This window comes from Poecilia reticulata, linkage group LG7 (assembly GCF_000633615.1).
Source record: "Poecilia reticulata strain Guanapo linkage group LG7, Guppy_female_1.0+MT, whole genome shotgun sequence".
NCBI classification, from domain to species: Eukaryota; Metazoa; Chordata; class Actinopteri; order Cyprinodontiformes; family Poeciliidae; genus Poecilia; species Poecilia reticulata.
The window spans coordinates 28,509,286-28,535,937 of NC_024337.1; the positions used below are offsets into that span (position 1 = coordinate 28,509,286).

Below are 26,652 nucleotides of genomic sequence, written 5' to 3' on the forward strand. Positions count from 1 at the left end.
GCTGTTTGAAAGGAGGTTATGTATTGCATAAGATTGATCCCAGCACCAATTATGTTCAATTATAAGCATGTATTATGCATTTCTGTGAACTCCTGTTACACACTGCATCCCTCCTAGTTTATCGGCCCTTACGTTAACTTGTTCAAATAACCGAATTCATGCCTCACAAAACAACTTACTCTCTGCTTGCTGCTGATTTGCAACAGCATAATAAGAGCTGTCACAGTCCCGATCGTTGGAACCAGCATTACATTTTCAAAGAGCTCCCTGCTGCTGCACACACCCGCAATTCATCTGCACTGCTGTCTGCAGCTGAATTTGGGAACTTGTGAAAACATCATTATCACATAGTTCACAGTGTCTGTCAGCCAATGCTGTGGCGCTTATTGGTAAATGCTCCTAACAGTCAAATACAAATCTTCAAATACTGCCTTTCACTTCAACAGCGCTGCTTTATTCGTGGTTTGAAATGAGTGCTACCAAATCAAGTGGTTTGTATTTACTTATCTTCTAACTTTTAAAGGTCATTCTGATATATTCTGCTCTTCTCAATTGTTTAGTATCATTAAGAACACACAGAAACAATGATTAGAAAAAGAATAGGGCTGCACACTTATAAAATACGCACAAATTTGGTATTAAAATGCCAGTTGAGGGGTTGTCAATTATTCAGCTGGAGCAGCAGCACAGTGAGACTTCCCGAGTGTTGTGAAGAATTTAGAGAGGACACTGCTGAGATTTATAAATTAAAAGAGAGCATAAAAGGAGAACATTTATATTTAATGCAGCAGCTTTAAGAGCATTACTTTAGCTCAGGGGTGTCCAAAGTCAGTCCTCGAGGGCCGGCATCCTGCATGTTTTAGTTCTCTCCCTGGTTTAGCACACCTGGATCAAATGATGACTCATTAGAGGCCTAACAGGAACACTGACATGCTGAAAAGGCTGTTACTACCACCAGGGAGAGAACTAAAATGTGCAGGATGCCGGGCCACTAGGACCGATTTTGGACACCCCTGCTTTAGCTCATCCTATTTTCCTATCCCCTGCCTGAGGCAGAACAGGCACCACACACACTTCCTTCATTGATCAAAACACGCACGCACACGTAAACACACACACATATATGTGTGTATATATATGTATATATATGTGTGTGTGTGTGTGTGTGTGCTCTTATAACCTAAGAGCTTAATTAAAAACACATCACATATGGAAATGTTCCTTGGTGGATCAGCAGCTGCCCTGATTTTAGTTTTCTGCTGCTTTGCTGCTATTGGCTGAGTGTCCCAGATCCATATTGGTCTCTCTCCAGCAAACTCAAATAGACACAAACACTGCACGCCCCCACATATAGTAACCTCACTAACACAAACACTCTCAGACACTATAAGTTTATACAACAAGGATCTACAAAAATAATTCAATGCTTAATTTACTATTCTTGATTATTCATTTGCTTTAATATTCATGTTCTCAAACACCAGAATTAGCATTTGTGCATTCCTATGGTAACCTACATTTTGGGTCTGTTTATGGGATTGTAGCTACTGTCTCTTTAAATCCCTCCATTTAGACTTTGAATTGGTGTATTTGATATTCTTTGAGATGACATGTATGTTGAACGGTGATTAAATAAGCAAAGTAAATTGAATCAAGTAACTAAGACTTTATTTTTATAGCACATTTTCACAGACGGTTGTCACAAGGTGCTTAACAAGAAGGGGAAAATCCAACAAAATACACAGAAATTTACAATAAACATATATATCATGTATATCTTTGAATAAAAATGACTTTAGCAGGTTTTTAAAAGTATCCTCAGAGTGCAAACTCTGTAGGAAAAATCTCCTTCTAGCTCTTATTGGCAGTCAATCTGACGTGATTAGGGCAGGGATTATATGACCCCTATCTCTAACCCTAATTGCATTCTTTAGAGCAACATGTTTAATATTGAATGATTAAAACAAACAAGCAAAATTTACCTCTCTCATGCTTTTCCATTAATTAGCTTTACCCAGATAAGGAATGCAGTCTTAGTTGTGGCGGTACAGCAAGAATCCTTCATTATTTTGTTGCAGGGATTTAACATATTTAAATCTCCTCAGTTCCTTTGTGCATTTGCAGACAGTCTCTCCTCTCTGTGTATGGTTGCTACAGTATCTCCAGTGTTTGCTTTGATAAAACCCTCAACAGTCTGTCATTATGCTGTAAGCTTTTCAAAAGGGCTTCCCAGAGATAAAAGCTCTCTGAAAGATACCGTCAACAACGTGACTGCTGCAGGGAAGGGTCAGTGTTTCTTCTCTGTTTATTATAAGTTAAAATGGCTGTGATTTACAAGAGACTTCATCTTTTTTTTGTCTCTCTGGTTTTGTCTTTGGAAGCAGAGAGCAGAGCATTAAACAATGTAGCTGTATCCTGGTTGTTATCCGGGTGAGCAGTCTGAAATAATTTGAGTATGATAAATTGGAGCACATCTCCTGAAGATTTAATGCAACATTAACTCTTAACCACGGCGTAAATCAAAAGTCCTACACCCAAATCCCCACCTGCTCTTCTCGAGTCCACAGGTAAATGCTGATTACGTAGTCGTGCTTTAACTCGTTTAAGGGCAAAGGGCGGCTAGCAGCGCGATGAAACACACTTAATGATATAACATTACTTTGTCTGGTGGATAACAAACCATTTCAAATTTTAAAATAAAATAAATCCTCTGGTACGATGTTGATCGTAACGTTTCTCTGATAATTAACAAAAACATGTTTCTGCCTTTTGGTTATTTCTGCATCTGCTGTGGTTGTAGCTGATTAGAGGGAAAACTGCGACCTGATGCTTACAGTAGCTCCACATTGCTCACATCTGCTGGACCTGATGAGTTTGTTTAGCTGTGTGTCTATTTAGTGCAACTAGAAACATCAATTTGCTGCAGGAATCAAGCGGATAGCAGATGAACTACAGTTACAAAAATTAGAGGAGATTGCAGCATGGATTGCTAAGCCATTATAGGAAAGAGCTTTTCTTTTCTACTTTATCAAAATCGCTCTATCTTCTGTTTTGACTGGCTTGTTTTGACTGTATGCATAGCCTTTATTAATGTGAAATGATTCCCTCTTTTTTACTTTTTGACAAAGTGAGAAAGGGGAAATAAGACATATTGCATTTTATATGTCGTCTGCAGGTTACAAGATAAACTGATAAATTAGATAAAACGATCTGGTAGAAATTTAATTTAATCGACCATCTAAACTTTATACAGACAAGAAACAAGCTTGGTTCCTTGACTGTGAAAGGCGGCTGCCTGAATTAGAAAAGATGTTCAAAAATATCAGAAACTAGATTTTTTAAAAATGTTATTGGATAACAAAAATCTTTTTTTTTGTTTTTACCTACTAACTAGTAGATTATTTTTTTGTTTTAAACACATTTCACCATTTTATTCAAAATTTTGTTTTGTCCAAATCTGTCTATTCGAATGTGCAGAGCCAAAATGTTTGCAGTTTCAGGATTTTGCTCAAAACGGTATTTCATATGTGACTTTTTGATATAAAGTTTAGCTTTTATGGGGTCTTTGCTTGAATTATGAATGAAAAATGCATCTATTCTTCACATCCTGCAAGTGATAAAATAGTGAAACAAGTTATTACGTATCCCTAGCTTATAAAAAATTAGAGATCTGGAAACGGGGCTGAGCAGCTTGTTGTAGAAAACTGATTTCAGAGCTAACTTTGATATTTCAGATCTCTGCTATTGATTTATCTCCCCTTTTGTGGGATTTTTGCTCTGCTGCTCCAACTCCACCAGGTGATAACCAACACAATGCATTTCAGATGATTTCTTTTTGGGGAGAAAAAACTATTTCGTTTTCAGAGACACATCTCTGCATCCTGAGCACGCTTACAAAACAGGAGGTTTTAAAAAGAGATCTTATTTCAATTTTTTTCATTAACCTTCAATTGGGATTCGGCCTAATAGAAATAATTAAAGTCCAAAAGATGGATAGTGCTCTGTTTCAAAAAGGCTAATGAAAGATTTATATTCCCTCAAAATGAAATCTGCAGCTAAAACACTCTTGTGTTCGGATCGTATGAGGGCTCAATAGTTTCCTCTCAAACTACCCTGATCCTCATAAAACTGAATAAAGTGATGCTGTATATTTTCATTTTTCATTCTGTTTGACTTAAGTTCGTTTTATGGTCCGCCTGCCCCATGACTCTTTTAGCGGATCATATAATTGGTTTTCTTCATTGTCATTTACAACCTCTAATACAGATGCATTGAAAATATAGATGGATTTCATAGCTGCAGCATTTCTTGCATTCTTGCATAAGGTCATATAATCCATGTGTCACATTGCTTTGTGGGAACAAAAGCAATGTGTGCAGACCTGTTTGGTTTTATGTGCCACCTGGTTTTTGTTCTGACATGGGGGCCACTGCAGCTCAGCTCACATTTGAGTTAATGTGGAAGCAGAGGCAGAATATTTCTGTTTGAATGTATGCATGAGACAGCTGCTCTCAGTTTTTTGCCCAGTGAACCAGAAACTGTCTTGTAGAAAGAAATGTTTACAATCATTTTGAACTTTTATTCGTTTTCTAGTTCCACATAGTGATAAGACACCATAGTTTTGTTTGGAAGAACTTAGATTTGGGTCTGAATACTTATGACCATGTGATATTGCAGTTTTTCTTTTTTAATAAATTAGTAAAAATGTCTACATTTCTGTTTTCTTTCTGTCAAGATGGGATGTTGAGCGTACATTCATGAGAAATAATGTGAACTTTTTTGGTTTTAGCAAGTGCAGCAATGAAACAAAGAGTGAAAAATGTAAAGGGATCTGAATACTTTCCATACCACAAGCAGACAAAAAAGACTCGTTGCTGTAATCTCTTTCTGCATGTCGTCTCATGACATTTTTAAATGAACCATGACAGTCATATATTTTTAATGCATTTTGTCCTATTTTATACATCCAGTGTCTCCAAATCAACTCATGTTGTAAGAATTTTTTTTTATAAGTTTAGCACAGCCTTTCATAACAAACAAGTTGCCAAAATCTTTTTTAAAAAAAAACAGTCACATTTTGGCCCTTTTCATGTTTGTCTAATTGGAGTGAATTTTTCCATTTGCAGGCTATTTTTGGATGCTGTAACCAGTCATTTAATGTGGTGCTAAGGCTAGTTTGAGAGCTGTAATTTTATCTGGGGACAATTTGACATGAAATTGTACGAGACATTTGAAAACCTGACGTCTGATGCATTATCTTCTGGCCGATAAAAAGAAATAATAGTGACAGGTGAATTTGTCCTTTGAGTAATGCATCCTTGATAAATGAAGAATTACCTTCTTTCAACAATCCCAGGTTTGAATGAAACTAGGATTGAAGCAGCTTCTACAGACGAGTCCCTTGTTGTTTGCTAATGGACCTGCTGAACAGACAACGCTGGGACATCAGTCAACATTATTCCATATCGATTTGTTGGTTTGAAAGTGATTTGCTCAGCTCTTAAACAAATCCCCACTTAGCCTCACACGTTAAATCAGTCAGATGAATAAAGACATGCATTATACAAGCATATTTGGATGTTCCCTTTCAAATTTACCAGTCAGTGAGATGACGTCTGACGTGTCCTAAATATTCACCCAGACTTATAGAACCTTCATCAATAATTTAGTCTTAGATTTAAAAAAGAAGACAGAAATGAGGAAATTATATTAATAAAGCCTTTGAACACACACAAATATAAAACATCACATATTTTCTGTTGTTGCCCTGACAATATTATGTCAATATTATACAATATTACAATATTATAATGGGCAATATTGATATTAATGACAAGAAGTACAATTTTCCACGTCTCATTGAATTTCTGTACCAAATATAAATTCCTACTAAATGTTTTTTTTTATGTGAAAAACATGACCACAAAGCTGATCTCATACCGTGTAAAACTTTGTGGCTTTAGCTCAGGCACACTGATTAGATTTTTTTAGTCTAACATTTACAAGCACCAGCAGAAATCAGCAGAGTTTTACATTGAGGCCGCATACAAACGTAAAAGTTCCCTCTTTGTCTGCTGAATGGTCCAAATCAATGCTGATTAATGAACTGAGGTCAGTCTCTGCAGGAGGAAGCCGCTATTATCTCTGATTCTGCATGTGTGAATATCTGAATTGTAGGTGGAATCAAAAGGAGGCAATCAGTGTTAATCACAAAGAAAGGGCACACACTTTGATCCAGGCTTCCCTCCCCTCTGTCCTTTGTTTCTCTTGAGAAATGTTTAGTTTAGAACGAGGAATGTTTAGTTTCTGTTCAAGGTTTTGTCTACCACGGCAGCAGCAACAAATAGCAAAAATATTCAGGGCATTTTGTGAACGAATGCTAGTTTTTCAGTTTTATTACTTGAATCAGATTGATTCATCTTTTCATTTTTTATCTTAGAAAAATAATCCACCACATTGATAAAGAAGCATATAAATAATTGAGGATTTAATTCAGGCTGTAATTACAACTCAGATCAGATCGATACATTCAATTCTGGCACTTGGGACACATTTACATTAGTTTGTTTCTGAACTGAAATAAGATGGGGAACTGTCTAATGATACAACAATGCAAAATGAGGATTGAAAATATAGCTGTGTTTCGACTTTTAATTAAAAATGTCATGCCATATGTCATTAAGTAAGTCGTCACAATAATCAAAGGTAAAAATTGTAACAGTTTTTCCAGCTTTTTGCATGTTTCCACTGGTATTTTTCAGTGGTGGGTTTCAAGACTTTGGGATTATTTGTTCGTAGCTCTGATATCCAAAGACCTAACTGTGTCCTTATCTGGTTTAACAAAAAATGCAGCCATTCATGTGTATTTATGGAAACTGCAGGTGGAATTAAAAGACCACTATCAGTTTTTCCACACATTAGCGTTTCTTTAGCTTTACCGTAAAGAAAGACTGAGCTGCATATTTCTGGAAACAAAAACACTTTGAAAAAAAGAGATCTACTTTAATGACGGGCAGTGAGTGGAAGGACATATTTGGCATTTGAAATAGCAGACGCTTTGTGTGCTCCAATAAGTCAGCATTTTAAATCATCAATTATGACCGTGATCGACCCGTACATGCATGCTATACTTCCCCTTTTCTATGCTTGACAAGATCCTGCGTTAATATAATTGGTCATGGCAGTGAGCATGCCGCTGTGGCAGTAGATAATAAAAGTGAATTATAAACGTTGGGTTACTTTTGTCACACCTCTACTGAGAAGAGAGAAGCAACGCGGCGCACGCTGAGACCTGGGCGAGCCTCATTAGACTGCAGCGTTGGGTTTTCCTGCCTCTTGTTTGGCTAACATTTGTTCTTGTTTGTGTTTCAGAACTCAGATTCACTTCACAGTGGCCATTGATTTCACTGCATCAAACGGTGAGTGTTTTGACTGCAATTACGCTGCTCGGCTTTCGTACACAATCAGATGCGTGTCATACCGCTGGAGTTTTCTTTCTGCTTCTGATCTTCACTCTTTGTATTGTCCAGTCGCATTTATTACGAGTGCGAAACAAGATCTAATGCCTTAAATTCTGAGCAAACTGAACAGAGACAAAGCAAATCTATTCATTCTGCTGCGTATCTATTGAACTTTTACATTTGCATTATATTATAATGGCTGACAAAGTTGTGCATGTATTCTGTAGTGGAAGTGAAATGATCCATGTTTTTATTGTTGGGTGTTCCTACTTGTTTTGGACGTCTAGAGACTGAAGTTGCCCATTGTCAAAATAGCCCAAACTCTAATTCAAACAAGAACCTCTTTAAAGAAATTATTTCCAAATCATTGCTTGTCTTGTGAAATGGATTTGAGAATATACTTTGACAAGGTCACTCAAACACTTTTTTTTTTAACCTTTAACCTTTCAATCAATCAATCAATCAATCAATCAATCAATCAATCAATCAATCAATCAATCAATCAATCAATCAATCAATCAATCAATCAATCAATCAATCANAATCAATCAATCAATCAATCAATCAATCAATCAATCAATCAATCAATCAATCAATCAATCAATCAATCAATCAATCAATCAATCAATCAATCAATTAGTTGAGTTTATTTATCTTGCACATTTCAGCAACAAGGCAGTCCAAAGTGGTTTATATCATACAAACAAAGCCATAAAAGACGCCATGCAGTCAATAACTGAGACTAAACATTACACTTGATGATTCCCATCATCAAAATCATCAACACATATCAAATATGTTGGTCAGTGTTGAATTTATTATAGTTCAAAAGCAGCTTTAAACAGGTAACTCTGACTGCATGGCGAGTGTCGTTGTCCTAATCAAAGTCACAGTGTCAGGCGGCTAAAAGGTAATGATAAAATATTAAATATAATTTTCCTTCACAGTCATAAGATTTGTGTTGATCAGTGATAAAAAAAAAATAACTGAAGTTTGTGAATAGTTTTTTTGATTTATAAACGTTTTATATAGAAACATGAAACATGAATTTCTATTGACATCTATCACAGTCCTCACTCTCTCCTTCACTTAGTAACACTCCTGCTATTAAACAAAATTGCAGATGCACATGCTTTTATTGCTGCCTCTGAAATCCCATCAGAGTTTCATAATTATGAGTTTTTAGGGGTTTTTGTTGTGAATATTTCAAGCGCACACCTGGGTACAATGTTTCTGGAGTGCCTCATAATGAAGCCTTGTCTGCCAAAGTTTCTTGGCAGACAAGGCATAATTCCCACTGATGTTAAGATTTATGTGAAAATAATGTCACTTAGAAATAATTCCTGCATTTGACAGACACTTGGTGTATCATCATTCTTGGTTATTATGTATTTGCTTATAGTTTTTATGCAAATAGCTTGTGACTAAGCTATGGATTCTTTATTTCTCAAAATAAACTCATGTTATTCTGCACACAGTTCACATTAGCACAGTTTCCTTTAATAACTCAGACAGTTACAGAAGCCTACATTCGTAGCTTTTATGTTTATTTCTCCCACACAAGAGCCTGCTGTAGCTATTTTTTTATCCACAAAAATAAACCAGGTGGTTTCATTGCTGCATTTTATTCAAATCATCCCCTTCCCCTCTTGCAGCTGTCAGTTTGCTCTCTGCCTCCTGATGTGCATCACTGACTAAGACTTTTCCTGTGTCCAAAGGAAATCCATCGCAGTCCACTTCGCTACACTACATGAACCCGTATCAGATGAATGCCTATGCCATGGCTCTGAAGGCTGTGGGAGAGATCATTCAGGACTATGACAGCGATAAGATGTTCCCTGCACTTGGATTTGGTGCTAAGCTCCCGCCTGACGGGAGGGTGTCTCATGAGTTTCCACTGGTGAGTAAAGAGTGGGATGATTTTGGACAGTCTCACCTGGACTTGACGTGGATCAGTGCAAAGGTCATTTTGATCCCTGTGTTTCAGCTGAGATCATGCGTCTCGTTTAGCATGTGTGGATATGCATACATGCATGTTTATTGACATGAATGCCACTACTTGCGCATGGCAAACATGACCCAGAAGGAATTTCCATCCCTTTGTAGTGTAAATTAGGTTCTGTAGGGCTGAAGGATTCTTAAATCAATTTAGCTTCTCTCAGCCAGCTAATGCAGTCGGCGGCTGCACGGTGCAGCCTAATGAGGAGTGTGTCTACAGGGTAATGTCTGCATCACTCCATGCCGCCATTAAAATTTGCAAATTAAGATTCATCTCACCATATAATTGAAGCCTCATTTCTCTTCATGCTGTATTCACACAAGTGGGCGTAAAAGTAAAGTTACATCCCTTTGTGGAACATTTGTCACAGTGTCGGGGTTTTGAAATTTGCCCCGCGGTCAAGGAAGATAGCATTTGAAGCGAGGTTTGACAAAAGAATCTCTCGTAATATCTTTTTTTTTTATTTTTTTTTTTATTCTCCCCAAAAATGTCACTCAGCCCTCTGAGTCTGCCCTACAGCTTTACGGGAGCAGGGGAGTCATCATTCAATGAGATGGAAGATAAAGGGAGAATAAGAAAACAGAGGACAGTCTGAAGCACTGGTCAACAGATTTGAGACAGGACTGTAGCTGCTCTACTCTGCGGTTTAACCTTTAGGTAACACATGATGCTCATCCAGTTTAAGCACCGACCCTCAGCTCTTCCTTGTTTTTCTCATTCTCAGTAGGGCGTAGTTTTTCTCATTCTCAGTAGGGCGTAGTTGCCGAGGAGTGAGCCAGGAAGAGGATCGATAACATCCTTGTAACCGGGGGATAGTGTTACTGGTCAGAGTCTGCAGGGAAAGCTGGCAGGAGAGCACAGAGCTCACTCTTAATGAAGTGCTCCTGAGAACTCAGGACCTTTAGGCTGTGAAGAAAATTTACATTACAGCGAGACGGTGACACTGAGCCGAGCAGCAAGGACGAAACTGAAGTTGGTTTTTTCAGTGTCTAAGTGGGCGGACAAAATGTGTTTGGGGAGACGAGAAAATATCTGTCTAGAAAACGGATGACAGATTGTGAGCTAATTGCTAAACTTATGAAGAATTGTATGCATTGATCTCATTAAATCGTCAAATTATTATTGCTGTCTAAAATGCTTTAACTGAATCTAACTTTCATTTTTGTACTATTTGGCACTTATATCATATTTCAATGCATTAAATGTTTTTACATTTTGACAAGTGACAACCACAAACTAAATTCTGGAAGTTCTATCTACACTCTAGTTTCTACTTACTTGCCTATTTTCTTCCAAGACTGACTTGTATTTGGTTCTAATAATGTTCCGAACAACCAGCTTTCCTGTGTTTACTGAAGAAAAGCATCCCTGCAGCATAATGCCACCACCACCGTGCTTCATGCTGGGAATAGTATGTTGATGTGAAATATTAGTTTTCAGCCAAACATAGCATTTTGTTATGTAAGCAAGAAAAGGTCAGGCAGATCAACATCTTCTACAAATTTGTTGCTTCTCCTTTATGAGCTGTGGAAAACTGTAAATAAGGCTTTCTAAGAATGTCTTCCATCATACCGTTTATAAAAGTCATATTTTAGAGAATGACAATCATCTGTCCTACTTTAAGACTTCTCCACTTGAGCTGCAGATCACTGCAGCTCCTCCAGTTTTCTTGTTCCGCTCTTCATCTTAAATGGGAGTCAAATGTCTTTACTGATTTGAACTTTTTGGTGAATTGTTTTTATATCCATAATTATCTGAGATTCAAAGCTTATAATACTGATTTATAATCAAAACCTGCATCAAAATATCCCCACAACTTCATACCCGACCTGTTTGCTGTGTTGCTTGGACTTCGTGAAGCTTTTTGTTCCCTAACAAACTTCGGAGGCCTTGACAGAACAGCTGGCAAATTGGCAACGTGTCTGGCTTAACATCTATCAGTTTTGCATGGAGTTTTGATTAGTTTGGTAAATCATATCCATGTTGTTCTTGCAGTAACAGACTTGTTTTGTTCATTTCAGAATGGCAACGTTGAGAACCCGTACTGTAATGGTATGGAGGGGATTCTTGAAGCTTACCATCAAAGCCTTAAGACGGTTCAGCTGTATGGACCCACCAACTTCGCTCCTGTTGTTAATCACGTGGCAAGGTGCGAACACAATCTTTCTCCCGCTGCGAATAAATCCGAGCACAGTTAGTTTTTCCTTGGAAGCCAGTCTGTGAATATGGCAACTGCGCCGCTAGAGGTATTAAGTCTGCAAGTGGAGGTTTTCTCTCAGAGTGGAGAGGAGCTAATGATGGAGAAACAGTCAGCTGTAAGGCAGAGATGAAAGGAAATGGAAATCAGGCGAGGCCCAACATATTAGAGGACTCACTGTTTTATTTTTAGACATAATGTAGTGATGAAAGTGGGAGGAAGGATCACGTGAACTGCAGGGAAATTATTTCATGTCGTGTTGCCCTTCTAGAAGTGTTGGTGACTTAAACTATTTATTTAATAAAGGAGTTTTACAGTAAGTGGGGAAAATGGCTTTAATTTAACATTGCGATTGAAATGTCAGGGGTCAGAATTCAACAAATTAATTTACTAGCTGTATATGAAAACGTAGTTGTTCCTCAATAAATACAAAGCACAGGAAGTTTGTTATAGGTGGTCAGATTTTAATTGAAATATTTGTTTTTAATAGTAATGCCATAAAGAAAACTGTCATAACTACATGTGAAACATGCACAAATATGCACAAATTTGGTCTTATAACCATGTGTAGTTTAATAAAACTAAAAAAAATAAATTAAATACAATGTTTTTGTTTTCAGAAATCATGCAATTTATCTCTCCTTTCTTAGGTACTGACTCCTTCTTAAAGAAATTAGATTCACAGCTTTAAATAAATTATCCAATCCAGTTTTGAAGTAATTTCTCTGCCCTCTAAAATTGATGTGTTTAATGACATATTCAACAAACAAGACGAACCAATACCAGGTCTGAGAATATCATCAGATGCTGTGGAAGAAGCTCTTTGTCCACATCACCTTGGGTTCAAGAGCAATTAGGGACACGGCCCTCCTCCTCATGGCGGTTGGATGTGCTTCTCACACCTCTCGGATGTGTGAGAGGTAGATGCTTTGAACGTGTCACGCTAGCAGACACTCTGAACTTATTCTCACCACTTGTTTGAATTTACCAGACAGTTTCTTCCAGTGTATTATAAGCCTGGTGGGCCACCAGGCTCAACTTGTATTCCCATCAGGCTAAGAATTAGTTATTTATTTAAGTCTTTTTAAAATGTTTGCATTTTTTAAGACTTTATAATTGGTGTCCAGGTGTTAATCTTCCAAACTTTCAGTAACACATGATTATCAAGTGATATTTTCGAATTTCCTGTCAACTTTAAACATTTTTTTACTCAAAAACACGATGAGCCAGTGGATGAATGACTCCCGTAGCACCCAACCACCAGGCTTAACAAGTTTTCTGGGGGAAACCTTGAGAGATCTGTAAAAAAAAAAGGCTGGTGACGGCTCTGTCCTTCTCTCTGCTTGAACGATCAAGGCAAAGCAGTGCAGTTCTGATGTTCCAATTACAAAATCAATGCTCAACCTTTAAGGTAATTAATTACAAAACATACCTGTGAACAATGTGCTCAAGAATGTTCTTTTTATGGACATCCCTCACCTTGCTCAGAAATCCAATGGGGACAAAACTCCACACATATTCAGAACCAGCATGCCTTGGTGCGGGTCTCTGACTGCCAGACAGCTTGTATGGCACCCACTCCTGATGCTCCTCCCTGCTGGTGATGGTCCACCTGGAGGTTTGTTCTTGTAACTTCTTCAGGCTGAGCCGAGCCAAACCCAGGAACCACCACCAGGATGCCCTGGTCTCCACGTCCAGGGAAAGGCTGACCTCTTCTTGTGGTCTGCCATTTAATCGAGATAATTGAATCACTTTTGGTCTGACTCCAATTTGCCGCAGGTTGAAGCCCAGAGCAACGCTGCCCTCAGGATCATATGGACGCTCAAACCCCTCCAACACAACAAGTTAGTAATTCAATGGAGGAGCAATTAAAATATGTTTAACTTTCTCTCAAAAGTTAACACCACAGACGAATGTGTTCATTTTAAAGCAATTGAGAACAGAACAGTTCATAATGGTAGCTGTTGCTTAGTTTACCAGAAGCCAGAAGCCAATAATAACTAGACATCGCACCACAAAACATAATGTTGTTTTAATATTTCAACAACTTGCTCCAACAATAATCACTATTGTGTATTTTAGCATTAAACATACAAAAGAGACTTTCAAATCAATCATAGACTCAACTATGAATATTAGGGCGCTGTCAACTCAAAAAGCAGAACCGGCAGGGCAAATAAACCCAATCCGAAGCCTACGAGAACGAAATCCCCCAAAGGCCATGTTACTGTATTCCACGCATCGAAATGTAGGCATAAAAAGCGGCCCAGAAGGCTTTTATGCATATTAAAACGTCACATTACAGTGTTGAATAGTCTTGATTCAAAGCTAATGAAATTCATCATAAAGTTCTGCGTTTCTTTTAGCCTCTCCAAGGCTAATATGTGCAAATTTGAGTGGAATAAATCCTATTTTACAAACGCAGTTCACATTTAAAAGAGGCGCTAAATCAAAACAAGCCATAGAAGAGAAAAATAACTTCTCATTGTACATGAGGAGACACATGCCTTCACATCTGTTGCAGAAAGGCATGTATTTTATTTTTTATGTGGCTGAATAAAGCAGTTTGGGGTGTTAAAGGTTTAACTAACATTGATGTATGACGTAAGCTGTTTCACAATATAAACCAGTGTGAATAATGGTTCATGCTTTTAATATTATCATTCGCCGTATGATAAATGATAAATCTTTATGGTGATGTTCTTAAAAGTGTCCACTGAACGTGTCCGAGGTTACTGTCGAGAAGTCGAGGAGGTCACATGTCTCTTTAATCTTTAAACACTGTTCATTGCTCACGCTGCTGCCACCGACGGGCACGCTCTCTGATTAAAATGTCAGCGTCTCGCAGCCAAATTTCTCAAGCTGGTGGGAGGGGAGTGGTCAGCATGACGGCTTCACCTTTGACCTGTCCTTGGAACCTGCAATGATGCTTTTTGTTTTTTTTCCTCCTCTGGCTCATCAAAGTTGGTCTTATGAGTGTTAGGCAATCAATAATGTTCTTAAAGAATAAGACCGCTGCGGTTGCATAAACAGTTTAATAAATTATTCATGTGGAAGCCAGCGATGGGCATTTAAAACTAGGACAGCCTCGCAGTGGTGTCTCTCTGATGGGTTCTGTAATACTATCTGTAAAGACCACCAAGATGTAAGAAGCTACACAGAATATTTTTATGTTATGTTTTTGTGTCACGCTCTCAGTGCAGTGACATGTTTTTTTTTTTTTTATATTGCATTTCTTGATATATTTGACACAGTGGTTACTTCTCTGCGGCTCTCGGTTGTTTCTGTCAGTCCACAGCCTCGCACATGTGGCTCTTTTAAACATTATTCAAGCTCCACTTTATTTTGGTGCTGCTCACATTCCGCTTTTCATTCCTCTGACCCAGGTACGCAGCAGCCGTGCAGGACGGATCTCAGTACTTCGTCCTGCTCATCATTACAGATGGAGTTATATCAGACATGGCTCAGACTAAGGAGGCCATAGTGAATGTAAGTGCTGCTCCACACTAGCTGGAGGATGTTGATCTGTGTGTTCGGCTGTGCTGTGGCATTTCAGGTGCTTTTAGTTTACTTTGGTGCAGCTCTCAGGCTTTTCTGTTATTAGTTTGTACACCAATTGGAGGATTTTTAGCAGGTGTTCTCCCACTCTGGACTTTAATGCACTTTCCAATAGTTCTCCTTCACACTGCTGATAAATTTAATTTGATTCTAATTTGTTTTTTATTTGCGTTTTCTTTCTGGAATGTTAATTGTATTTTGATTACAAAGCTGATTTCGGGATGAAGTTTGCACAGGAATAATCGTCGACCAGGTAAACGCTCCCCAGCAACACAGCTCTGACCCCCAGCAGACTGGGTTTAAAGGGAATTTGCGACTGTTAATCAAACTTTTCGAACAGCCACACCTTCCTTTTAAGATCTTGTCTGCTGCTCTGCTCTCTGCGCAACCTGAGTTCACTCCCTCCTGCCGGAACCAGGATTCTCCCTCTTCCGTCTGCAGAGCTAAAGCCTGGATATCCTTTTGCATCCAGGCTTCGTTCTGCAGAGACAAAACCACACAAAAAAGGACTCGATTACATCTAAAATTCCGCAGTATGTTTAAAAAATTTTTTTTTTGACATTTTAGATCATAGCTGATGCTGACCAAAGCTTGTTGTTTTTTTTCCTGCTACATATGTTAATATCTTTATAAATGGGTAATATGTTGGCCTAATTTGAGAATTTTGTGAAACAGCAATAATATCAAATCTTTTAAACCCCCTCTTTTTATGTATCTGTCAAAATGAACGGTGTAATATTTGTGATGTGCTACTACATCTGAACAGAGTGAGTAACGTTTTGTTGTAAAATTATTGTGTTCATTGTCTGATCTTGGTATTCATCTCACCATCACCACCAGGAATCAAAAAACAGGCGTTGGTCAGGCGTTTAATATCTGCCACTTCAAGCATTTAGCATGCCGGGCCAAGTGATACATCAGTTTATCTTCCTAATGTGAAATTAAGCATTGTGTTTTTATTAGGTCATTACTCTCATTTGCTTCTAGCTCATGCATATTTTGTAGTAGTTATGCTCCTAAATGATGTCTCTAAGTTATGACTGATGCTACTGCACAATCTGTTTGTCCACTCGTTTCTGCTCTGAATTTATGAAGCAGAAACCAATAAATAAATGCTGCAGGAAACCATGAAATTTGAACCCATTTCGGATTATAATAAACACTAATGATGGATCCATTGAACTGATTCATTCAGAGATAAGAAATAAGTATTGAATGGAGTAAAAATATGCTTAATTTAAATTTATCTCGTGTAGACTATACCAATTTAAATCTCTAATAAAACACTTGAGTTTGATTAAATGTTGGTAACTTTACTTTAAAAAGGATTATTGGTCACTTTTACATGTTACTGTCTTTGTGCTGGGTAAAAACTCCAACATACCCCTTCCTGCACCCAAACCCTCTCACTTCAACAATTTAGAAAATTGACTTAATTTGAGAAAATATTTGCAAGGATATCAGGCCAGTTTTACTTGGAATAAGTATGAATTCAATGTTGAGTGAAACTGCTGACCAGTTGTCTTGTAAATCCATGCAGGCAAAACCAAATTAACTTAATTGAAGTTTTAAGATGTGCATTTATAAAAATGAAAGCTTACAAGTGGCTTTATTTTTGGGCCGTTTATCATTGAAAAGTATTCCTGAGGAATTTAATTAAACAATACAAAATAAACAAACAGTAGGTTTTCCTGGGTTTATCTCAGTATCTATGTTTGTTTCAGTAATTCACCCAAAGAGGTGAGAATATATTTGTTACACACAGAGAAATATATTTCCAGTGATGTTTTCTTTTTCCGGAACCCCCCCCCCACCCCCACCCCCGATTATTACTTATGAGTCATCAGTTAATTGAAATAAAAATTTGAATATTACAAAAGATTATTCAGAATCTGTGTACTGTGTGCTTAGGCACAACAACGCTTGTTCTGGGCTCTTTCTGTATGAATTACTGCATTGAGGTGATCAATAGTGGCCCTCTGCTCATCTGCACTATTGGCTCTGGTGTCTCTCCGCTTCCTTCTGAGATTCCCGGTGGGGTTTCGGGTCAGGCAAGACCGCCGGTCAGTTTAGCATAGCAGTGCCACAACCATTAAAGCCGGCGTTGGTACTCGTAGCAGCAGAGTCAGGTGCCGAGTCCTGCTGGAAAATAAAATAATTATCTTCATCAAATTGTTCTGCAGAGGGAAGGATGAAGTGCTCTGGCAGAAGGTTAATCCTGACTTTGGACATTGCTCCTAAATTTAACTCTGACTGAGGAAACTTCACACTGAACTTAAAGTAAACTGAATTACTGGTCTCTCCACTTGATTTCCAAATAAATTGCAAATTTGACTTTTATCTGAAAGTTATTCAGTTTGATTATGGGCCACTGAGGAAATGTTCAGTTCTTTTTCTCCTTAGTGCAGGTAAGATATTTCAGAGAGGCTAAGCAGTGGGAATTGGACACTGAAAGCCCATTTCCTGAAAACACCTGGGACTCTCCCCATCTACAGCTTTGCCTGATAAAATTGAACGAAATAAACACTGAAAATGTATCACTCAGTGTGTAATTGATCTAGACAATATATGAATGAATTTAGCAATAGATGATGTATTTTATTTATTAAGATGTACCTGTCAAAACCTCTAACAATATTTTATTTTCAGGATTATGCAATTTAAGGGACTACACAAATACATGTTCTCATGTAAAAAAGAAAGTACCAAATTTGAGAAGAAAATTTAAAACTGGCAAAAAAAAAAGTGGGTTTCCTTTAAAGCAAAAATATGAATTGAAAAATTTCACACTATATATTTTCATTCAAGTGAATCAAATGACCTGATCCAAGCCACTACTGTTTAACAAAACCTGTTACTTTAATTAGTCTCATTGCACTTCAAACAACATAACGGCAGTCAGTGGTTTTCCTCAAGCAGACTTTACGAGAAAGCTATGAAAAGGTAAGGCGGGTTTATTTTTATAGCACTGCACACGCACAAGAAAAATCAGAGAACTTTACTAGCCATAAAAGGAAAGAAAATGACTTGGACCTTTAAGAAGATGTTTAAAAGAAAACTTAATTTGTGAAACACCTGAAAGTATTTTATAACAGCAAGAAATATTAAAACATGTATTCACTGCAAATCTAAATCCAAAAATAGTCTTCAGTCTAACACTTTAAATAGGAAAATAGTTTATTCATCAGAATCTAAAAAGGTTTTCAGTTTTTCTTTAAAGAAGCCAAAGTGTCTGCACTTTTCTCTTTTTTAGAGAATTACTGCACCTTAATTCCACTGATGTTATGTTCTTCATTTTAGCTTCCTCGAATCTCCTCACAGCCTTTTAGTTCGAGCTGGAATTAAACATATTCGTCTGATCTGGAAATACACTTTACAAACTTAAGAATACACACAGCTGGAGTGTACTGTCGATTTGGATGTTTTGTTATTATAGTTGGTGTATCTTCAGGTTATCATTGTGATTTTGAGCAGGATGTGTGAGCAGTGAATCTGAATTTGTGTTGGACTGAACTCCCCTGAGTGACTTTACCATACAAGCAAAGTAACAAATGGTGTAGACTGAATAATTCAACTCTGAAAGGAGGATTTGATCTGGCATTTATAGGTACAGTATGTGCTTGTGGGACCTGAAGGGAGGTATGGGGCAAACTGAAAATGTATTTTTATTTTTTTTTTGTGCAAGTGGGAAAGTTCTTGAGGAGTGAACGAAGCAGAAAAGATAAAAATGGAAAAAAAAAAAAGTTGGAGGGAGGAAAATTGATAAAGACCGTGAAGGGGGTGGTCCGCCAAAGTCTATTTACTCCTATCTGTGACAGACCTCTCCCTGGGGGAGGTTTTTCCAGGATGCCTGACCCACTTTCACCCTGCAAATGCATTTTTACCACAAGCACATATCATTCATTCATGCCAGAGCTTTCATATTTTGAACATCAGTGCTGTGGTTTAAGTGCATGTAGCTCTGCACCACAGCTCAGAATATGATCCGCATTAATCTTCTGTGTTAAGACTGAATTTTGAATAGGCTGGAGTTGAACATACAGGCATCATTGGGTGTTTTATAAAGCAGACTGTGGTGCATTTCTATAGCATAACAAATGAGGTATGTCAGATAAAGTGATATATGTAGGGTTTTTTTTTATAGCTTCTCTCACACACTTTTATACCTGCAACGTTAGAATTATGCCTCCATTTTGTGTCAATATTATTCTCTTATTCTCGCATCCAAAAGCCTGCCTCACTTCTGATTTGATCATTCCTGAGGTGTTTTTCCCAAAGTGCGTACAGCGACACCCTGGTGCAGACTTTCAATCGTCCAGGACAGGACATTCCTAAGTGCTGTAAGAGAGACAAAACATCTCCAAGACACAAGGGAAGAAGCTCAGATGCCTTCTAGCACCTGTCCTGTCCTGGATGACTGAGAATCTATCAGCTTAACTTATTTATTTATTTTTGAATGTTCTACTGGTGTGCCTTTTTGCCACATCTCCCTTAAAACGAGCTCCTATTTCAAGGGACTTCCTGGTGAAATGAGGGTTGGATAAAACATATATAAATGCTGCAGATGTTTGTTTAGGATTTGAACATCAACTCTTCTGAAGTTGTTACTTTGAGGTAATGTTGCTTTTCATTTAAGGTTATGTTGCTTTTCATTTGGATGGATGGATGGATGGATGGATGGATGGATGGATGGATGGATGGATGGATGGATGGATGGATGGATGGATGGATGGATGGATGGATGGATGGNTGGATGGATGGATGGATGGATGGATGGATGGATGGATGGATGGATGGATGGATGGATGGATGGATGGATGGATGGATGGATGGATGGATGGATGGGAGTTATAGAAGAAATCTATTCAAAACTTGTAAACTCTGTAAAACACTGATGTTGAAAAGCCAAATAAACTCGTTTGGTCGGCGATGATCTGAACATATTGAAAGTGCGCCGGCTGCGCGCTGCACCTTTAAATAGCTTCGCTGACGTTGGCAGCACGGCGTGTAAATTAAACACTGTGTATGGCTGTTAGTTAAAATGTTCAGTAGGATTTTGCATGAATCAAACTGAATAATGTTTCCCCACAATGCGGCGCGGCGTAATGAGATGTGAAATGGATGCGCTGCAGTTGAAAATTGCATACTTGTTAATGTATCTCCTCCTAATACAAAGACTGACTGATGATGATTCTTTTGTTTTTATGACAGGCTGCAAAGCTCCCGATGTCTATCATCATAGTCGGAGTTGGCCAAGCGGAGTTTGATGGTGAGAAAACAAACAAAAGAAAAGAAAGGAAAATATTGTTTTTGTGTGACTTTGTGTTGGCTCTGTAATGAACTTCTGAGTCCATTACAGACTCAGAAGTCTGAGCTATCAGAAGAATGAGTGTTTTCTACAAGAATCATCGTTTTCAGTATAAACATGATTTTGACTTTCTTGACGACTCATTCAACAAAACAAACGTGTTTCCATTTAGCACCACATCTCAGTTGGGATTATGTGATTAAGATATTTTTGTCTCTGTAGCAATGGTTGAGCTGGATGGTGATGATGTCAGAATCTCATCACGAGGAAAGTTGGCAGAGAGAGACATTGTGCAGGTAAGAAATGTTTAATGTTGATTCCCTCTAATACTTAAAAATGTTTTGTTTTTTTTAAATACAAAAAGTATTGCATTTGTTTTAAGTTTTCTTTTTTTATAAAAAAAAATACAGTAAAATCTACAAATTTGTTTAATTTTGAGTGTGTGTGCATTTACGTGAGTTCATTTGTGTCCAATTTACTTTGCATTCTTTTTTGGGCAACAGGATGTTTTATTGTGTTTCCTTTTATTTATTAAAATTCTATACTTTAGGTTAAAATTTTTGTGCAGCCGCATTAAAAAATGCAACATTCACTAAATATTTGAATGCATTAAGTCGTAAAAGAATCTCACGTTTCCAGTTTCTAGAATTTTGAGATTTCAAAAGAAAAGCTTGAAAAAGTTTCGTACAAAAAAAGTCATTTAAACTATTAGAAATTTAGGTTTTGTGTGTTTTTCCTTAACCAAATGTTTAGTTTGTCTCAAACTCACTTCTCTCATCCTCAGCAGGAAACCACCTAGGAAGAGGTGATATAGAGGATTAGAATCATTTTAGTCTAAGATTAATTTTAGTCCAAATTGTGTAAAACCTAAAAACATAATGCTGCATGAAAAATAATTATGCTGCATGAAACATACCATGGGGCAGTAGCAAGCAATGTTGCCTTGCAGCAATAAGGTTCTGGGTTGAAATCCTGGTCTTGGCTTGTTCTGAGAGTTTTCTCCAGTTTCCTCCCAAAAATAAACTGGTTACTCTAACTTGTTCTTGGGTTTGAGTGCGTGTGTGTTTGGTATTTTGTCCTGTGTGACTCTGTTGCCCTGAGACAGAAATAATTTAGGCATTTCTCTTTCTCTTTTTATTCACTATTCAGTATCGTGAGGTTCTAATAGGTACAGAAAGAAGTGACCTCCTGGAAGGAGCTTTTATTTAATATTGTTTTTTAAAAAAAAAAAAAAAAGATGATTTATTGTCTCATGTGTCACAGTTCGTACCATTCAGAGACTACATGGACCGCACAGGTAACCATGTCCTCAGCATGGCCCGGCTGGCCAAAGACGTTCTGGCTGAGATCCCGGACCAGCTGATCTCCTACATGAAGAGCAGAGCCATTAAGCCCAACCCCGTCCCCCCACCGTACTCCTCCTGCAAGCAGCCCGAGACGGAGTCCGTTTGATCCCCGCCTCCGACACGGCACCGCCTTGGCCGGGGCAGGTTTCACATTAATGCAAATGATCGTTGTGAGCAGAAAGTGGAAATGATTTCCAGGCACTTTTACCGCAGCGAAGCACACACACAATAAAACTCTATGAAGAGCCAGAGCAGAGAGACGGCTGTAGAGGAACGGGTTGGTAATCGGAGGGTTTTATTTTTTTTCTCTCTGAGAGCACCGAGAGGAGAACGATGTAAAGGGAAGTTTTAGATGTTTGCTGTCAAACCTGTCAAAGTGGTGATGTGACGGAAACCTGTAGAGCGAGGCCTTTCTGAAGGCGTACCCATATTAGGATGTACCAGTTTGTATTTTGTTTGTGGTACCTTTTTGGAGTTCATGTGTTAATCTAGGGATCCTGTTATGAATACCAGTTTTTATTTATTTATTTATTGCAGAAATAATTTATTGTTTCGCAGAGATTTTATTGGGTTGGGGGATTGAAGTCATATAGAAATATATATCCTGTAGTTTTCCATCTTATATTTTGTGGCCAGCATAAGGAAAACTATTATTTCTACGACCATTTCTACTTTGATAAAGCCTGTAACATAGAAGCATGGGATACAAATCTAACAACGTAGGAATCATTTTTGCTCACGGGAAATTTTTTGACTGCAAGCTGTAACATAGTCTACCGCCATACAGATTTTTCATGTCTTATATGCATTTCTAATCTTTATATAAACAGAATGCACTAATTAGTGTCAAAACAAAAGCACAAAGTCCTCATATTATTATTAAGTTAAATACGTTTACTTTGAAAACTCAAACCAGAATGAAAATCATTTGAAGGATGGCAGATCTCATCTTACCACAGCTTTAATATTCTCTTCTAGTATTTTAGACAAATTTATTATTTAGGTATGTATAATGCTGAATATTCTTATATATTAAACTATATTTTACTTACCATGTTGAGCAGGATGTTCACATAAGAATAACTGCGTAATTCCTGGCACATCCTCATACATTATCTGTATGCAAAGAAATAAATTCTACTCAAGTGAGACTCTTTTGCCATCTTACTATTTATGTATTTCCATTGTATTTGTTGCTAGTGCATGTTCTTATCTGGAATTTTGTAAGGCAAATTTGAAGGATCCTTCAGATTTTAAACTCTGATGTCAACTTGCTCCCATCATTTCTTCCTTAAATGTATTTAAATTTTGTTGAGGGAGGTCTGAACAATCAGAAATCATTGACCAGAAATTTAAGTGCATTCATATGCACCCCCCCCCCCCAAATATCTAACAAATACAACAATTACTGAATGACTTGAGCTCAGCTAAAGCTTGACTGTACTCAGTCTGGATCCAGTGTTTTGTTTTTACTATTGTCCATATCTACTTAAATTTTTCTCCATGTGTGTTTTTTTCCTCAACAACCACAGAGACTATTTAAAGCTCACACTGTTTTATTTAGCCTTTAGTTGTGTAAAAAGCCTGTAAGAAGCATCAATGAATCTTTCACTGCTGTAGCATGATCTCACATTAAAGATGTTCAGAAATCCAACCTTTTATCTCACATTCAAAGATTAAGAGGAGTGACTGAATACCACTGAAAATATGGTTTAGGTTTAATCTACCTTCAATCAACCAGGATAAAAACTCTTTTTTACATGATTGTCCTGCACTAAGAAGTCTTCACTGTATCTGGTGTTAATTGATTTGGCCAAAACCTGAAATGATGAAACTCTCCTCAATGCCCTTCATGCTAACAAGTTTCTAAGTGAATGTGGAAGAGAAACGATCCCTTAGCATAACAGATCCTCCACCATACTCAGCAGTGGCCATGAGCTTCTTTTCCACACACATTTCTCTATTTTACTCCAAACTGACCTGAAGTAGTGACGTTTTTTGAGTGTTGCTAATATGGATTCTGAGCAGCACCATTCATTATTAAACATTAATTACTTTTTTTCCTTAGCCATCTATATAATTATCTTCACTGTTTGTGTTGGAAAATAAAACTTTAATGACTGTAGCATCTAATGTGTGAATATGGGAAAGTTTAGGTGCTTTACTGGCTGTTTTTATAGGAAATGTCTGATGTGGCAGAAATTGACACTGGGTTGTTTTTTTGTTTTTGTTTTTTGTTTGTTTTTGTTTGTTTTTTACCTTTTAAAAAGTTGGATTTTTCCAAATTCTTTACTGTGAGATTATGCTGATGCACCAAAAAAAGTAATTCATGTATCACGTTTTTACTTTTACAGGGTTGCCAAGAACAATAGTTCATTTTAGTTATGAGATTAAGATTTTGAACAGTTGTTGATACATCTTTGTTGATGGCATCATCTTTCAGTTCACTTTCTCCCTGTCACTCGATATCTTGACCTAGACGTGCCTACCGTTTTAAAAACATATCCAAATTAAGTTTACCCAGGTGATTTACGTGGATACATTGGAAATGATAAAACCTCCAGATTAGGACTGTCGCAGTGGCAGCTGTTGAATCACTCTGTCTCCATCGGTGTTCTGCATATTTCATACCTTGAGCTCGTCACTAATGATCTTTTAGTTATTGCTAAGCCTTGCTGTACACTTTTTAAAACCAAGAACTGTTTACAATTTAACCGTGGCTATTTACATTAATCACCTTTAGGACAGAAACAGCACTCATAGGTTTCATTAAGATATTTGTTTGGGTTTCTACTTTGTTAATTGATTTAAATTTGTCTTATTGTGATTGAAAGTATTATTGAATGACAGTGGAGAACCAATGTTTACACAGGTTTGTTGCTTCGTCTCAGAATGTGAGTCAGTTTTTTTGTTTTTGTATGTTTATGCAATGATCTTTCTTTGCCGTTTGCTGTTTTTTTAACTCCTGCTGCTCTAAGCGCTCTCAGAGAGCTGAAAGAGTCTGATGAGTCCACAGAAACTCAGACCAGAGGCACTAAACTTCTTAGGGTTAGCTCAGAACCTTTTTTTTTTGTTTTTTATTTGTTTTCACATTTTATCGTCAGAAGACAAAGAGTTTAATCTGCTGCAAATGTAACCGCTTCTTCTGACCTCAAACAAGGCGACCAAGTTACATAAGTTACAAATACCAGTATAGCTCTGCAGAAGCCATTTAGTACAAAATAAAACTGATTTATACTTCTGAAATAAAATATAGCGGATTGTCATCATTTAACAGTTTCAATGTTGACAGCTTATTTGCATAAAATGTTGTTTTTTTTTCAGTCAGACTCTTCATTTTTCACAATGCGAAGATCATTTAGCAGCATGAAGCAAAGAAATGAGCATCATTATGCAGGTCGTAGTCTGTGACAAAAAGGAGAAAAGAGAGGAAAAGCATTTGAAGTAGAGGTGGTGCGCTTTCAGAGGGAAATAATGCATTCATTATGACACCAAATCAGTTTAAGTAGGATTAAATGTTTTATTTATTTATGAGCTCCTCTTTTAAGAATATAAAAGGGTTTTCTTCTTTTCCCTAAGGCCAATGATTTCACAGGAAAATCAGAAAAAAAAAAAAAACTACCAAGGACACAATAATCACTCTTATGCAATTGTGAAACATTAAACAGTTCTGAGTTACATTTTTCAGCAGCAGAGCAATTTATTTTCCTTAGCAGAAGTTGGTTTTATTTGCTATTTCTTTTTAGCTGGTCTTAGAGGCTGAACTCTAATTATGTACATAAGCCCTGTATGAGGAATGTCCAGTGCCAACGTGTTCAGTTGTTGAACTTTAGCCTCTGTAGACAGTGTGCATGTTTGTGCCAAAGTGGCAGGAAGTTTGGTGGTTTCTCTTCATTTCACCTGATTAAAGCATCTCCCACTGACTTTATTTGTGACAGAGGGCGCCGTTCGGACATGACGGCCTCTTCCGGCATGTTGCATCTCTAAGCTTTGTTTCCATTCTTTTCCTATCAGAAACATACTGAATGGGTTCTTCTTGCCACTGCTCCTGTTTTAACCCAGGTTGTTTACATACCTCTTTTGATCTTTGACTTGCATGCTGAAAAAAAAAAACAATTTCCAAACCAAGTGTTGGACACAATACTGTCGTCATACTGTGGTTTGTGAAATGCTTTGTAATGGATTGCCTTAACTGAAGATCAATAAACTATTGATAACTTTGGCAGAATGTGGTGTGGAGTTTTTCTTTTAAATCTAGCAGATAATGGACTGAGCTGCAATTCAGACCAGAGAAGTCCAATATTCATGTATATTTTGAGCACAGTTTTTAAAGAGAAACAGTGGATCTCAAATGTGTAAACACATAATTTAATGCCAGCTTGTGGAGCTCGTCCATCTATTTTCTATGTCTGCTTGTCTTCATGGAGGACTGGTGCCTATTTACATCAGTCAAATGCACAAGAGGCAGGGAAAATCCTGGACAAGTTGCCAGTCCATCAAAGTAATAGACAAGGGAAACACAGAGACACACAACTATTCAACATACACTCACTCTTAAGTGCAATGTAGAGACACCAATTAATCTGTCATGCAGTGTTTTACACAACGGGTGGAAACCGGAGAACCCCGTACATAAATTACCTGCAAGAAACCTGTGGCTAAAGAGGATATTCCTCCTCCCAGTCGGAGTGAATCCACTCATGTGATTGACTTCAACAGATGAAAAAAAAAAATGAAGCTTTGAAAAAGCCGAACCAGAATCAAGAGCCAAGTCTGAAAGAAAG

At 37.5% G+C, this 26,652-nt stretch overlaps 1 protein-coding gene across 2 annotated transcripts in view; it reads left to right on the forward strand.

Moving 5' to 3' along the window:
- The window catches only part of cpne5a (copine Va), a 90,832-nt gene extending 64,742 nt beyond the window's left edge, over positions 1–26,090 (forward strand). For both annotated transcript variants that reach the window (XM_008413525.2, XM_008413526.2), the window contains 7 exons: positions 7,372–7,418; positions 9,179–9,360; positions 11,481–11,608; positions 15,043–15,145; positions 20,426–20,483; positions 20,745–20,818; positions 21,786–26,090. In XM_008413525.2, coding sequence (XP_008411747.1) covers positions 7,372–7,418; positions 9,179–9,360; positions 11,481–11,608; positions 15,043–15,145; positions 20,426–20,483; positions 20,745–20,818; positions 21,786–21,974 — 781 coding nt within the window. In that variant the 3' untranslated portion in view covers positions 21,975–26,090. The remainder of the gene's footprint in view (positions 1–7,371; positions 7,419–9,178; positions 9,361–11,480; positions 11,609–15,042; positions 15,146–20,425; positions 20,484–20,744; positions 20,819–21,785) is intronic.
- Positions 26,091–26,652: the final 562 nt, after the last annotated feature.